This window comes from Danio rerio, chromosome 3, assembly GCF_052040795.2.
Source record: "Danio rerio strain M-AB ecotype USA chromosome 3, GRCz13ab, whole genome shotgun sequence".
Classification (NCBI taxonomy): Eukaryota; Metazoa; Chordata; class Actinopteri; order Cypriniformes; family Danionidae; genus Danio; species Danio rerio.
Genome location: NC_141023.1, coordinates 66697501 through 66714990, shown reverse-complemented (window position 1 = coordinate 66714990; position 17490 = coordinate 66697501). Strand labels below are relative to the sequence as shown.

At 29.4% G+C, this 17490-nt stretch overlaps 1 protein-coding gene and 2 long non-coding RNA genes across 3 annotated transcripts in view; 2 read left to right on the top strand and 1 right to left on the bottom strand.

The window, feature by feature from the left end:
- The window catches only part of LOC147846139 (uncharacterized), a 281389-nt gene that overhangs the window by 70511 nt on the left and 193388 nt on the right, over nucleotides 1–17490 (top strand). The window lies entirely within an intron of this gene.
- On the top strand, nucleotides 2166–15006 carry pvalb1 (parvalbumin 1). Its single transcript, NM_205572.2, is given in 5 exon segments — nucleotides 2166–2214; nucleotides 5478–5556; nucleotides 8335–8467; nucleotides 12514–12623; nucleotides 14714–15006. Coding segments are annotated over 4 exon segments (330 nt in total). The 5' UTR covers nucleotides 2166–2214; nucleotides 5478–5495; the 3' UTR covers nucleotides 14740–15006.
- The window catches only part of LOC147846142 (uncharacterized), a 14623-nt gene continuing 13874 nt past the window's right edge, over nucleotides 16742–17490 (bottom strand). Inside the window, exon 3 of the long non-coding RNA XR_015481500.1 lies at nucleotides 16742–16802. This is a non-coding gene — a long non-coding RNA (uncharacterized LOC147846142). The remainder of the gene's footprint in view (nucleotides 16803–17490) is intronic.

Here is a 17490-nt window from a genome sequence, read left to right as displayed (position 1 = left end):
AATTAAGATATTTTAGGATATTTAAGATATTTATACATCAGTCTTGACCATAAGCATGATATTTTAGGATAATTTCACATAAGTTTTGATCATAATCATAATATTTTAGGATATTTAGGATATTTATATGTCAGTATTTATCATAATTATGATATTTTTGGATATCTAAGCTATTTATAGATTAGTCTTGACCATAAATATGATATTTTAGGATATTTTTACCTCAGTTGTGATCATAATTATGATCTTTTAGGACATTTAGGATATTTTTTATGTCAGTATTGATCATAATTAGGATATTTAGGAAATTTTATGTCAGTATTGATCATAATTAGGATATTTTAGGACATTTAGGATATGGTTTATGTCAGTATTGATCATAATTATGATATTTTAGGATACGTAGGATATTTTTTAAATCAGCAGTGACCACAATTATGCTCTTTTTACATCAGTATTGATCATAATTATGATATTTTAGGACATTTAGGATATTTTAATGTCAGTATTGATCATAGTTAGAATATTTTAGAATATTTAGGATATTTATATATCAGCATTAATCATAATTATGATATTATAGGACATCCAGGAAATTTAATGTCAGTATTGATCAAAATTAGGATATTTTAGGATATTTATATGTCTGTATTGATCATAATTATGATATTTTTGGATATTTTACATCAGCATTAATCATAATTATGATATTTTAGGAGGTTTAGGATATTGTTTATGTCAACATTAATCATAATCATGATATTTTAGGAGGTTTAGGATATTGTTTATGTCAACATTAATCATAATCATAATATTTTAGGATATCTAAGCTATTTATAGATTAGTCTTGACCATAAATATGATATTTTAGGATATTTTTTACCTCAGTTGTGATCATAATTATGATATTTTAGGACATTTAGGATATTTATTATGTCAGCATTGATCATAATTAGGATATTTAGGAAATTTAATGTCAGTATTGATCATAATTAGGATATTTTAGGACATTTAGGATATGGTTTATGTCAGTATTGATCATAATTAGGATATTGAGGAAATTTAGGAAATTTAATGTCATTATTGATCATTAAGGATATGGTTTATGTCAGTATTGATCATAAATATGATATTTTAGGATATTTCGTCCTGCCAGTATTGGTCATAGTTATGATATTTCTGGATGTTATTGATATCTTTATTTCAGTATTGCTCATAAATATGATATTTAGGATATTTTACCTGAGTATTGATCATAATTATGATATTTTATGATATTTTTATGTCAGTATTGCTCATAATTATGCTTTTTGGGACATTTAGGATACTTTTTATGTCAGTACTGAGCTTAGTTATGAACTTTTAGGATATTTTTACATCAGTACTGATCATAAGAAGTACCTGATGCTGATGCACTGATTAACAGAGGGACTTTTCATAACATCTGTAGCAGTTTGAGACAATATATTGTACAAGAAATTATATATATAAAACAAGTCTTTACAAATAAAAACAAACAGAAAAAGCACTGTCAGTTTATTACCATTTTTAACCATGATTTACACCAGTACAGACCTTCAAACTACTAAAAATGCCAATAAAAGTCACTTATTTTAACTTTTCAACATTCATAAGTTGTTAAAGGGAAGTTCAAAGTCCTGTAATGCAATCCAAAAGCATAATAGCTTTCTGGGGGGGAAATGAGAGGCAGATTAAATGGTCAGTATTGATCATAATAATCCACATATGCAGGTGTAAATTATTCTTATCTCACACTGACATGATTTACAGCAGCTGAGACGCCGTTTTTATTTCCACCACGGCTCCTCCATCCAGACTTTCTAACCTGGAGGAGAAACCCGATCCAAAACATATGTTATCTTCATTTCCGCTTATGTTTTTTAGTCCAAAAACATTAAAAAAAGAGCCGTTTTTCCCCAATCGAGGACTGACGCCTCCAACCAGGGTCCTGCTGATCTATAGGGTCCCACACATGGTTCTGAGCATCGTTTGTGGCACTAAAAATAGCCCAAGATGACTACTGGACACATTTTTTCGACACTATTCCTAACGTAGGCCTACACGCGGTATCTGTTACGGAGCATCAAATTCCTGTAAATGGTGAGGCTGAGAGTATATAAGGGGTCCGGACGGAGCCCTGGGTCACACCTCGACTAGCTCCTTTGCTTTTCACTCGCCTTAGACAAGCGCAAGGTGAGTTGTTCTGCAAGTGGATGAATGGGATTGTGGAATTATGTTCCAATTTGCAAGCCGGAAATCATCAAGGGAGTCTTTTTTTTATTTTTATTATTTTTTACAAGAGGGCAATGATGCTTTTTTGACGTCAAAACGTTTTTCATATTTCGATTTAAAAATAAAAAAATACTTAGGTAATATATTTAACAATTTTTAATATTTATAACGCTAAACAAGACAGAATATTTTTGAATGATTGAAAGTTGTTCATATTTTGATTTAATAAAAAATATTTAAGTAATATTTTTAACAATTTTTAATATTTATAAAGCTAAATAGGACAGAATATTTTTGAATAATCTAACGTTTTTCATCTTTCGATTTAAAAATAAAAAATATTTATGTAATATTTTTAATGATTTTTAATACTTATAAAGCATAAAGCTAAACAAGACAGAAAATATTTGAATAATCGAACGCTTTTCATATTTCGATTTAATAATAAATAATATTTATGTAATATATTTAACGATTTTTAATATTTATAAAGCTAAACAAAGCTAAATATTTTTGAATAATCGAATGTTTTTCATATTTCGATTGAATAATAAAAAATATGTATGTAATATATTTAACGATTTTTAATATTTATAAAGCTAATCAAGACAGAATATTTTTGAATAATCAAACGTTTTTCATATTTCGATTAAACAAAATACTTATGTAATATTTTTAAACCGTTTTCAATATTTAAAAATCTAAAAAAGACAAAATATTTTGGAATAATCAAACGTTTTTCATATTTAATTTTTTAAAATGCATTTTTATATAATGGAATTTTTTTATATTTCTATTTGTAAAGCTGCGATGATGCGTTTATCGGTCATCAGATTTTTAAAATACCGTTTTTCACTGTGAACGTTTCAAAATTTTTTTTTTTTTAAATAAATACTTTAAAAATATTAAAAATATTAAACTAGTTAAACAAGATAAAACATTTTTTAATAATCAAACAATTTCTATATTTAAATTTTTTATTTAAATTTTTATATAAATAAAAAATTTCTTTTCGGCTTAGTCCCTTTATTAATTTGGGGTCACCACAGCGAAATGAACCGCCAACTTTTCCAGCACGTTTCTGGGAAATACTTTTATATTATTTATTATATTTATAAAGCTAAACAAAATGGAAAATTTTTCCTTTTTTTTAATTTAAAAATTTTCAGTTTTTATATATTTAGATATTTTTAAAAACAAACTTTTTTATTATTGAATTTTTTTTCGAATATTTGTACAATATTTAATAGAATAATGTATTTTTTATATTTATAATGCTAAAGATGGAGATGACGTGTTTAACAGTCATCAGGTTCTTAAGTAATTGAACATTTTTCATATTTCGATTTTTAAAAATAAAATATTTTCAAATATTTTTTTTATTTATAAAGCTGCGACGATGCATTTAACAATATCATTTTTAGTTTTTTATTAATATCTATATAATTTTCCTAAATATTCGAACATTTTATATATTTAGATTGTTAAAAATATATATATTTACATAAAGTAATTTTTTATATTCATAAAGTTAAACAAGGCGATGATGATGGGTTTAATGGTCATTAGACTCTTAAGATCCTCAAAAAATTTTTAGATTTTGATTTAATCAAAGTTTTTTATATAAAAAAACTATTATTACATTTTTTGTTTGAACAGTTTCATTTTTATTTAAAAAAAATTATATTTATATAATATTATTTTTAATATTTATAAAGCTAAAAAAGATGGTGATGATGCGTTTTCTTGAATATTTGAACGTTTTATATATTTCACTTTTTTTTGAAAAATAAATATTTACATAAAGTTACTTTTATATTCATAAATTTAAACAAGGCGATGATGATGTGTTTAATGGTCATCAGACTCTTCCGTAAGATCCTCAAAAAATGTTCACATTTTGATTTAATCAAATGTTTTTTATAAAAAAATAATAATAATTAAATATTATTTTGATATTTAATAAAATAGTATATTTTTAATATTTATATCTATAACGTGAAACAAGATGGAGATGATGCGTTTAACATTCATCAGGTTCTAAATTAACTGAACGCTTTTCAGTTTAGATTTTTTTAAAATAAATATGTATGGAATTTTTTATATTTATAAAGCTGCGATGATGCGTTTAACAATTTCATTCATGCATTAATTTTCTTTTCTGCTTAGTACCTTTCAATTTAATTTTTAGTGTTTTGTTTATTAATATTTATATAATATTATTTGTAATATTTATAAAACTAAAGAAGATCTAGATGATGCGTTTTCTTAAATATTTGAATGTATAATATATTTAGATTTCTTTTCAAATAAATATTTAAACACAATATTTTCTTTCATATTTATAAAGTTAAACAAGGCGCTGATGATGTTTAATGGTCATCAGACTCTTCATGGAGATCCTCAAAAGCTTTTTATATTGTGATTTTAGATTTTTAAAGCTATGCACATTTTTTAAGCTACACCTTTTATTATTTCATATTTGTATGATATAATCATATTTGTACACCTCAGATTATAAAACAATTGGTTTAGGCGTGCTTCTAAAGTGAATTTAAATCGATCAGTCTCTCGCCCTTTTGTTTTTCATTTTTTGGAAGTTGCTATTTTTTTATTATTTGAGCAAACAGGAATACAAAGATATATGATAACTGTGGTGCTCTCACATGTTACGTTTCCTTTAACCATGATGATTTCTGATGCCGAGAAATGTAAAAAGTGATGCTAAACACAAGCGGCGACATTGAGGATGACAAAAAACAAAAGCAAAAGGGCTAGTGAAGAGCTGCACTGCAAAGAATTACTTAGATTTTATTGTCTGGTTTCTAGTCTAAATATCTCACAATTCTTAAATCAAGAAGGATTTTCTAGACAAGCAAAACATATTGTCTTGTTTTAAGAAATAATATGCCAAAATTAAGTAAATAATCTGCCAATGGAGGAAGGAAAATAATCTTGCTTTTCCTTTTGACATGGGATTGCTCTGCTCCCCCTATTGGCAGATTATTTACTTGTTTAAAGGAAAAACTCACTTCATTTAGGCTCATTATTACTTAAAACAACACAAAATGTTGTGCTTGTCCAGAAAAAGCTTCTTGATTTAAGGTTTTTTAGATATTTGGACTAGAAACAAGACTAAAACTCTAAGTAAGACCAGCATTAGTGTGTGTGTGTGTTCTTGTTGTGGTGTTTCTGACTGACTGTTGTGGGGTTTTGTTTTTCAGCTTTTTCAGATCGGAAGAATGGCCGTCGGTGCACTCCTCGCTGCAGCTGATGTTGATGCTGCTCTCGCCGCCTGCCAGGGTAAAAAACAATAATATTACATGACATATAGCTCTGCATTTTAGCCCATCATGACTAGAGGAGACCTGCCAGATCAATGAAGGGAGAGTTCACTCACAATGCAAAAAAAAACACACACTTTCTGAATTAAAGATTTCATCTTCTAGTCCAAATATCTAAAACTCCTAAATCAGCAAGCATTTTCTAGACAAGCAGGAAAAGTAGTTTCGCTTTCAGAAATAACAAGTCAAAATTAAGTGAGTTTTTCCTTTAAAAAGTGAAATAATCTGCCAATAAGACGAACTAAATAATCTTGTTTTCACTTTAAATAAGCATGTTTACATATTAAATACCACATTGGGAGATTATTAGCATATTCTAATTAAAGAAAATCCTCAAATTACTCACTATTGACTCCAAAAGTGCATCCAAAGCTTTATGAGTTTCTTTATTCCGTTAAACTTAAAAGAAGATACTTTGAAGAATGCCGAAAACCTGTACCCATTGACTTCCATAGTAATAATTATCTATTAAGTCATATAATTTTGTAAGTTGAACTCAATAACTGAAGATTCTTCTGTTGAACACTAAAGAAGATACTTTGAAGAATGCTGAAAACCTGTAACCATTGACTTCCATAGTCATAATTCTGTAAGACTTTTAAATTGAACTCAATAATTGAGTGGTTTCTTCTGTTGAAAACTAAAGAAGATATCTTGTTGGAATGTTGGAAACCTGTAACCATTGACTTTTATAGTAGTAATTATTCATTATATAATATAATTTATAGTAAAGAAGATAATTTGAAAAATGCTGAAATCATGTACCCATTGACTTCCATAGTAGTTATTATTTATTAAGTACAATAACTTTGTAAGACTTTTAAATTAAACTCAGAAACTGAACGCTGAATTATATACATTTAAGATTTATGAGTTTTTTTCTTCTGTTAAACAAAAAAAAAAGATACTTTGAATAATGTTGGAAACCTGTAACCATTGACTTGCATAGTATTAACTATACATTAAGTAATATCATTTTGTAAGACTTTTAAATTTAACTCAATAACTGAAGAGTTTCTTTTTTCTGTTGAACACTAAAGAAAGTACTTCAAAGAATGATGAAAAACCTGTAAACGTTGACTTCCATAGTAGGAAAAACAATGGAAGTCAATGGTTACAGAATTTTTCAGAATACCTCCAGAAGTGATATTTACTTTCCCCTTAAGTGCCTCCAAGGCTTTATGAGGTTTTTTATTCTGTTGAACACCAAAGAAGATAATTTGAAGAATGTTGGAAACCTGTAACCATTGACTTCCATCGTAGTAATAATATATTAAGTAATATCATTTTGTAAGACTTTTAAATTGAACTCAATGACTGAAGGCTGAATTATACTTATGTTCATATAAAATGTATGAGTTTGTTTCTTCTGTTGAACAAAAAAGAAGAAACTTTATAGAATGCTGAAAAACCTGTAACCATTGACTTTCATAGTAGGAAAAACAATGGAAGTTGATGTTTACAGCATTTTTCAAAATATCTCCAGAAGTGCTATTTACTTTTTCTCAGTTGCCTCCAAGGCTTTATGAGTTTCTTCATTCTGTTTAACACAAAAGAAGATATTTTGAAGAATGTTTGAAACCTGTAACCATTGACTTCCATAGTATTAACTATACATCGAGTAATATCATTTTGTACTCAGTAACTAAAGGCTGACTTATACTTTTATTTGTATAAAATGTATGAGTTTCTTTCTACTGTTGAACACTAAACAAGATACTTTAAAGAATGCTGAAAAACCTGTAACCATTGACTTCCATAGTAGGAAAAACAGTGGAAGTTAATGCTTGCAGCATTTTTCAGAATATCCCCAGAAATTGCTATTTACTTTCCTTCAAGTGCCCCCAGGGCTTTATGAGTTTATTTATTCTATTGAACACTAAAGAAGATACTTTGAAGAATGTTGGAAACCTGTAACCATTGACTTCCATAGCAGTATTTTTTGATTAAGTAATATAATTTTGTAAGACTTTTAAATTGAACTCAATATCAGAAAGCTGAATTATACTTATATATGTATAAAATGCATGAGTTTCTTCTGATGAACATTAAAGAGGATATTTTGAAGAATGTTGAAAAATCTGAAACCATTGATTTCCATAATAGGAAAAACAATGAAAGTCAATAGTTACAGCATTTTTCAGAATATCTTCCAGAAGTGCTATTTACTCACCCTCAAGTGCTTCCAAAGCTTAAGAGTTTCTTTATTCTGTTAAACAGTAAGATACTGAAGAATGCTGAAAACCTGTAACCATTGACTTGCATAGTATTAACTATACGTTAAGAAATATAATTGTGTAAGACTTTTAAATTAAACCTTAATAACTGAAAAGTCTCTTTATTCTGTTGAACACTAAAGAAGATACTTTGAAGAATGCTGAGAAACCTGTAACCATTGACTTCTATAGTAGTAATTATTTGTTAGGTAACTTAATTATGTAAGACTTTTAAATTGAACTAAAATAACTGAAGTTTCTTTTGTTGAGCACTAAAGAAGATACTTTAAAGAATGCTGAAAAACCAGTAACCATTGACTTCCATAGTAGGAAAACCTATTTTTCCAGAATATCTCACAGAAGTGCTATTTACTCTCTCTCAAGTGCTTCCAAGGCTTAATGAGTTTCTTTATTCTGTTGAACACTAGAGAAGATACCTGTAACCATTGACCATTTAATGGCATATTGTACTGTGTATGTGACAAATAAAACTTAGCTTTCGAATCGGTCTCTCCGCACAGCTGCCGACTCCTTCGACTACAAGTCTTTCTTCGCCAAGGTCGGTCTGTCAGCCAAATCTGCCGATGAGGTGAAAAAGGCCTTCGCCATCATCGACCAGGACAACAGCGGCTTCATTGAGGAGGAGGAGCTGAAGTGAGAATCACACTTACACGCACACCAATCAATGGCCTAGAATTAGCATAGACGGAGACAATCAGTAAGAATATCGATCAATTACTAAAATGTTCCCACCAATCGCCTTCAGAATAAAATAAGGCTCTGTTAACCCTTAATAACCTAGACGTACAGAAAGGGTTAAATGACGTTCTCTTCTGTGGTCTTCCCTCCCTTATCACATAATTCAGTGTGATTGGCTGGGTCTGAGTCAAGAGACTGACAGCTGCAGTTACAGTATGTTTGGATAAGGGAGAACTTGAGAAGTGCCAACATTTTCCAGACCTCTTCCACTGTGCAAGACCTGCACACAAGGAGCTACTTTTCATTCACAAAAAATCCACCATTCATTAATTCTCCTTCAGTTTAGTCCCTTATTTATCAGGGGTAGCCACAGCGGAATGAACCGCCAACCATTCCAGCTCATGTTTTACGCAGCGGATGCTCTTCCAGCTGCAACCGAGTACTGGAAAGCACCCATACACAGACATTCACACACTCATACACTACAGCCAATTAAGTACATCAATTCCTCGACAGTGCATGTGTTTGGACTGTGGGGGAAACCGTATGGAGTCAATCTAGGGCCATGGAAACCTGCAACAAAAAGAAAGTTTTGCAAACAAAATATTAAGCAAAAAAATAAAAAATAAAAACATAAAAAATAATGCAAATCTCAAAAATAATCACAAGTTTTGAAAAAAATAAAAAGGAATTTTGCTAACAAAAATAAAGAACTGCAAATAAAAATCGAGCAGTGCAAAACAAATGAAATATCAAAAATTTTTTAGATTTTTTATTTATTTATTTTTTTAATCTAGATTAAATCTCACTGTAACCTTGGAATTAATCTAGATTAAAACAGCTCATTTGAGCTCTGCTGAAAGCATTCAGAATATGTGTGCTACCCAAATAATAAGTCTTTGAGAACGGGTTTCTCTAGCCAGGTGGCGCATAAGACCAGGGGTCCATCTCCTTGTTTCCAAATGCATCTCAATCTGCTGGAGAAACTGTTCTACTCTGATAATTGGTGAGGAAAATAAATGATGATCAATAAGATGTGCTTGTGTTTACTCACTGTTTACTCAGGTAAACATAAATGCGGAAGTTTTTTCGGAAGTTTTCACGGGGACATGAATGAAATGTTCATGAGTGAATGTGAAACTGTCTAACTGCAGTTAAAGTCCGCCAAAATGATAGGAAACTCTTACATGAAAGCACTTCACGTGAACACCTTCATTATATTATTGTCTATTAAGGCAGATAACTAGACTACAGATGTCCATGTAAGCGTAGTCAGTCGTGTTTTCGAAGTGAGTGAAAGATCCAGAAGGGCATCCTGCTGATTTGATTCCGAACTGTTTTGTCTTACATTTAAAAAATCACCCGCTCCATCTTATTGGTCTATGTTTTACAGGAACACATAAACTCTGCAGGATGATAGTTAGATGTGGAGCTGACGTTAATCAGATTCACTCTAGTGAACTGCACCCATGTTAGCACGTCACGCTTGATGTGGTCAATTCACAGTAGGAATACACACAGGTTCGAAGACTCGTTCTCCAATTCGGTCAGGTATACATACGCGCTTAAATATCAAGGTAAAGTCATCATAGCTTGCGTAGAATAGACCCAGCTCCCAACCCAACTTACAGAATAGATTAACGGCCATATGTCGCTTTAAGCTGAATACTAAATATCTAGTAAAATATTATTTACTGTCATCATGACAAAGATAAAATAAATTAGTTATTAGAGATGAGTTATTAAAACTGTTATGATTAGAAATGTGCTGGAGAAATCTGCTCTCAATTAAACAAAAATTGGGGGAAAAAGTACACAAGGGGGCTAATAATTCTGACTGCAACTGTATATGTATATTTTAAAAATATTAAAATCAAATATATACAGAATTTTTGCACTGCATGACTTTTATTTGCAGTTCTTTATTTTTGTTTGCAAAATTTCTTTTTAATTTCTAAAAACTCAATTTTTTTTTTTTTTTTTTTGGGGGGGATTTGCATTATTTTACAGTTTGTTGCTCAATACTTTATTTTGTCTGCAAAACTTGTTGCAAGTTTATATGGCCATAGATTGACCGGAGCACCGGGAGGAAACCCAACCCAAGGAGAACTTTTAAATTGTATTGTGCATAATTTACCTAAACATTTGTGTGTTGTTAAATAATATTACTGAAATTAATACATAAAACTGAATAAATATATATTATATTATATTATAAATATAAATTGGCAGATTGTTTGTGTGTTGTTCAATAATATACCTGAAATTAACACATAAAACTGAATAAATATATATTATATTATATTATAAATATAAATTGGCAGATTGTTTGTGTGTTGTTCAATAATATACCTGAAATTAACACATAAAACTGAATAAATATATATTATATTATATTATAAATATAAATTGGCAGATTGTTTGTGTGTTGTTCAATAATATACCTGAAATTAACACATAAAACTGAATAAATATATATTATATTATATTATAAATATAAATTGGCAGATTGTTTGTGTGTTGTTCAATAATATACCTGAAATTAACACATAAAACTGAATAAATATATATTATATTATATTATAAATATAAATTGGCAGATTGTTTGTGTGTTGTTCAATAATATTACTGAAATTAATACATAAAACTGAATAAATATATATTATATTATATTATAAATGTAAATTGGCAGATTGTTTGTGTGTTGTTCAATAATATACCTGAAATTAATACATAAAACTGAATAAATATATATTATATTATATTATAAATATAAATTGGCAGACTGTTTGTGTGTTGTTCAATAATATTACTGAAATTAATACATAAAACTGAATAAATATATATTATATTATAAATATAAATTGTCAGATTGTTTGTGTGTTGTTCAATAATATTACTGAAATTAACACATAAAACTGAATAAATATATATTATATTATATTATAAATATAAATTGGCAGATTGTTTGTGTGTTGTTCAATAATATGACTGAAATTAACACATAAAACTGAATAAATATATATTATATTATATTATAAATATAAATTGGCAGATTGTTTGTGTGTTGTTCAATAATATGACTGAAATTAACACATAAAACTGAATAAATATATATAATTTTAAATTATATTATAAATTGGCAGATTGTTTTGCTTGCTTTAAGGAAAAACTCACTCGACTCATTATTTCTAAAAACACAATATGTTTTACATGTCCAGAAAATGCTTCTTGATTTAAGAATCGTCAAATATTTGGACTTGAAACTGGACTCAGTAAGAAAAGCTTCTTTTTTGTTGCAGTGAGTTTCTTTTAAATATTTACTTTTTTCTTTTATGTATTTTTTGCTAATAGTTTTGTTATTTTTCTTATAATAAATAATCATATTTTTTTACATTTATATTGCTCTTTTTCTGGATACTTAAAGCGCTTTACACATTTTGGGGGGGTCTCCTCATCCACCCCCAGTGTGCAGCATCCACTTGGATGACATGACGGCAGCCATATTGCGCCAGACTACACACCAGCTGATTGGTGGAGAGGAGATAGAGTGATGAAGCCAGTTAAGGATGGTTAGGATGCCATGAGAGTGGGCAGATTTGGCCAGGATGTCGGGGTTAAACCCCTACTCTTTTTCGAAGGACATCCTGATATTTTTAAAAACCACAGAAAGTCAAGACCTCAGTTTAACGTCTCATCTGGAAAGACGGCGCTCACTGAGCAGTATAGAGTCTCCTTCACTATACTTGGGCGTTAGGACCCACACAGATTGCAGATTGAGCGCCCCCTGCTGGTTTCACTAACACCACTACCAACAGCAGCCTAGCGGTTCAATGTGGTCTCCCATCCAGGTACTGACCGCTGCTTAGCTTGAGTAGTGGTCACTGTCATTTAGCAGACGCTTTTGTCAAGGCTAGTTAAACATGAAGTCCTTTTCTCAATGCATTTTACTCCAAGTCTTTGTCTGACCTGCGCTCCTCTTCTTCTTCCTCCTCCTCCAGGCTTTTCCTGCAGAACTTCAAGGCCAACGCCAGAGTTCTGACCGACAAAGAGACCAAAGCTTTCCTCTCCGCCGGAGACAGCGATGGTGACGGCAAGATCGGAGCTGAAGGTACAAACAAGCACGATGCTTTCACACACTGTCAGATGAACACGTCAGAGAAAAGAGGCACAAACACACATTGCTTTAACCTGCTCCTGAGTGCTGGTAGTTTGAGTTTTAATGTACAAAAAAAAAAAAAACCTGAACGCTTGGGCACAAACTTGAGAAACCAGGTAAAACCTGCAGTATATCATGGAGGAAACAGAAAGAAAACAAATTGTGGCATTACTTAATATCAATAACATCACAACATAACATAACATCAGTCAAGTTCAGATGACTTTTTGCTCCGTCAACACTCAGCCAAAACTTCAAAGCTAAGATTAAAAACTTCTGGCAGCTCATGATAGGGTTAATTTAGATGACCAATCAGAGATCAGTATCCCATAATGCAATGCAATTAGCGCAAATAAATGCAAACCACCTGTGAATACCAAACTACAAACAATGAAGCTACCTAAAAAAAGGTACTAATATATATATTTGTACAAAAAATGTTTTACACATATTTTGATATTTACCTACATATGTATTTTAATTAATATGCAAAGATTTAAAAAATAATATACATATACATTTTCCACAGAAATAATCTTTGTCAGCACCTAAAAAAATTAAATATGTTAGATTTAATTAATTTAATTAAGAAATTAAAAATTCTTTTAGGGGATATAATTTTTACATGTATATTTTAAGATTTACTTCCTAAAAGCCATTTTTAAGAATAATAATTATTTGCTGCACTTGCACATTCATTTATTTAATGCTTTGCATTTAAGTGTTTGCAAGTGAAACCAAATTTTACCAAAGTAAATTTCTACTTCTAGATGTATTTTTAATTATTTACTATATTTATTATGAATATTGTTATTATTTCTTTTCGTAAGTTTTATCATACACGTTATAATTAATAATTAGCATATTTGCATTATTTACTTAAATATGTTAATACGCATATTCATAATATTCATTTTAATAGGTTTTATCATACACAAATGTTATAAATAATAATTTGTATGTTTGCAGTTTATTTGCATAATTCATTTATTTATTTAAATTTGTTAAAACGCATATTCATAATATTTATTTTCATAGCTATTTCCATATACAAATGTTATAAATAATAATTAGCATATCTGCAGTGCAAATGTATTTATTATTTACTTAAATATGATAATATGCATATTTATAATATTTATTTTCATAGCTTTTATCACATACAAATATTCTGAATAATAATTAGCATATTTGCAGTTCATTTGCCTAATTTATTTATTTACTTCAATATGTTAATATGCATATTCATGATATTCATTTTCATAGCTTTTTCCATTTACGAACGTAATAAATAATAATTGGCATAATTACAGTTCATTTGCATAATTAGTTTGAATATGTTAATATGCATTTTTCATACTTATTTTCATAGCCTTTCCCATATATAAATGTCATAATTAATAATTAGCACATTAGCAGTTCATATGCATAATTCATAATTATATTTATAACTTTTTCTATACACAAATATCATAAATAATAATTAGCATATTTGCAGTGCATTTATTATTCACTTAAATATGTTAATATGCATATTCAAAAGTTGTATTTTCATAGCTTTTCCCATCTATATATATATATATATATATATATATATATATGTTTTTTTGGTCATGTTCTTAATTTTCTTTACAACTCTCTAACACTTTTCGCCCTGTTATTTATATAATTTATGTTTAAATGTATTTAATTTTTCATAAAATATATTTATTTTATATATGCATATGTATTTAATAATTATCTGCCAAGTGGGTTGAGAAAATAATCTTGTTTTTCACTTTGAAATAAGATTATTTTGCTTGTTTTAAGGAAAAACTCACTTAATTTTGACTGATTACTTCTTAAAACAAGACTATATTTTGTGCTTGTCTATAAAATGCTTCTTGATTTAAGATTTTTTAAAATATTTGGACTAGAAACTAAACTAAAGCATCTTAATATCTACATATATATGTACTCTAGCAGGCCCTTGATATTGTTTGGCATTGAATTTGGTGACAATTATTGACTAACGGTAGTCTCATCTTTGTCTCATCTCACAGAGTTTGCTGCTCTTGTAAAGGCTTAAATTTTCATCCGACCAAGACCCTTCAAATATCAAGGAACCAGCACTCACGACAGCTCACACCTTTCTCAGCTGAACTCTTTTTTTTTTTATACGATCTTACTCATGACTGACTTTGGACAGTTTGCTCAGTGTGTCGTCTGGACATTGGTATTGTTTGTGTTCGGTGGATGTTGTATTTCAAGCCCACTGGCATGTGCAGATGTAACATTCTTGAATGCACTTCTGGGGAGGAGTGAAAAACAAGGAATAAATATAGTTTTGGTGTAACTTGTTGGTGTAACCACTTTTTCTTTTACCGTCCAATTTACGTGGGTTTCCATAGGGGTCGGCTTAGAAATTATAGGACTAATTATAGCACATTCAGTTAAACAATTAAAATGTGCACATAATTATTATTATATATGCCTTATATGTGGAAAACCTTTCCAGCCCTTGCTGGACAAAATCAACACAATACATTTACAATGGTACTGCATTGGTTTTTAATGAGTTTTTCCAACTCATAATTTGACATAACATCTCTTATGCTGTGTAAAACATGCTGGAATTGTTTGCGGTTCATTCCGTGTACATTTGTGAAGCAGAAGGACTAAGTAATGCCTTTTAAAATAACTTTTAACAGTGTAATTCATCTTCACGAGAACATAACAACATTAAAAACGACTAGTCAATCACTAATATAATTAATAATATATAAATATTATAATCGCCGCGCGTCTATATTTGAAATAACTAACTTCTTGAGCTGATGATTATAATGTACGAGTGATTATGGAAGTGCTTCTGACATCCGTTCCTTTCAGAAACAATTTACAAAGGTACTGTATTGGTGTTTAATGAGATTTTACAACTTATACTTTGGCATAACATCTATTATGGAAATTAATCATAGTTAAAGACTAGCTGGCCTAATATTTCAGGCTTCAACATCATTGATTTTCATCATTTGGACAACTAAATTATTGATATAACCAAAGTTTTACTGCAAACACGGTGGTGAAACTATGATTAGTGCATCGTTCATGTTTGTTTTTGTTACCTATAATGGATTCCTACTGGTAATTTATTGCCTTAAAAAAGATTTAATAAAAATCCTGAGGAAACATATCATGGAAATGAATCAAAGGCTAGCTAGCCTCCAATTTTAGGCTAACTATATCATTTGTTTAGATTGATTTTCATCGTTTTATATAACCAAATTATTATGCTTTACAACAAACACGATGGTGAAACTTTCATTAGTGCCGCAAATTCATCGTTCATGTTTATTTACCATAGTTTAACGACATGAGAAATGTGTTTTGGGGGTTTATTTATAGTAAAATCACTGTTAAATATCATAAGTGATGTCCTAAACTAAGTAAAACTATTCAAAGGTGGTATTTTAAATAGTTAAATGAGGTTTGTAATGTTTGAAAGGTATTAATATCGGACACTTCAGTGATCATTGTTTGTTTTCCTCAGCCGGATCGTCAGATTCTTAAAGAGATTATGGAAATTAATCAGTCGTAGTCTACAGTTTTAGGCTAACTATTGTTTATATAGTTTGATTTTCACCATTTAGATAACTAAAATCATGATATAATCAAAGTTACTAAAAACACGATGGTGAAACTATGGTTAGTGATGATAATCCATCGTTCATGTTTGTTTACCACGGTTTAACAGCAAATCAAATGTGTTTTGGGGGTTTATTTTTAGTAAAACCACGGTTATAATTGATGTCCTAAACAAACTAAAACTATTCAAAAGTGGTATTTTAAATAGTTAAATGTGGTTTGTAATGTTTTAAAGGTATTAATATCGGACACTTCAGTGATCATTGTTCGTTTTCCTCAGCCGGATCGTCAGATTCTTAAAGAGATTACAGGAATGATTAAAAATCAGACATGTTCGATTTAAAACTAGGAAATCTGACCCAAAATGTAGAGCAGACTGCATTACTAGATGTTACTGTCGATCATTTCACTTTTTTTTTTAGGTAAACATTTGTTTTACTACCTCAATCTTACCTGACGCTTCGCCTGAGAATCCATGTCTCTCCTGTAAACGGTAAAGCCCGCCTGCAATGAATATCCCAGTCTGATTTTTCCAGTATCGTGCAGCCCTATTGTACATGTCTGATATATTGAAAACATTTCTGGCTCCTGCTAAAAGGCTGAGTTTGGGGGAGACGTTAATAAAACACAATATAATGGGTAATTTAATAAAAAGATATGAACAATACTTGGTATTATTACTGTTTTTACCTGGTATATTTAATGTTTTTACATTACTGTGAGGGTTGGGGTTGGGGGAGATATTAATAAAACACAATATAATGGGTAAGTTATTAAATAATATGAATAATACTCTGTATTATTACTGTTTATACATTACTATGAGGGTTGGGGTAGGGGTAGACATTAATAAAACACATTATAATGGGTAATTTTATAAATAATATGATTAATACTCTGTATTATTACTGTTTTTACATTACTATGGGGGTTAGGGTAGGGGTGGACGTAAATAAAATACTATATAATGGGTAATTTAATGAATAATTTGAATAATACTTGCTATTATTACTGTTTTTACATTACTTTGAGGGTTGACGAAGGGGTAGACGTTAATAAAATACAATATAATGGATCATTTAATATATAATATACATAATACCTGTTATATTTAATGTTTTTACATTACTGTGCGGGTTGGGGTAGGGGTAGGCATTAATAAAACACATTATATTGGGTAATTTTATAAATA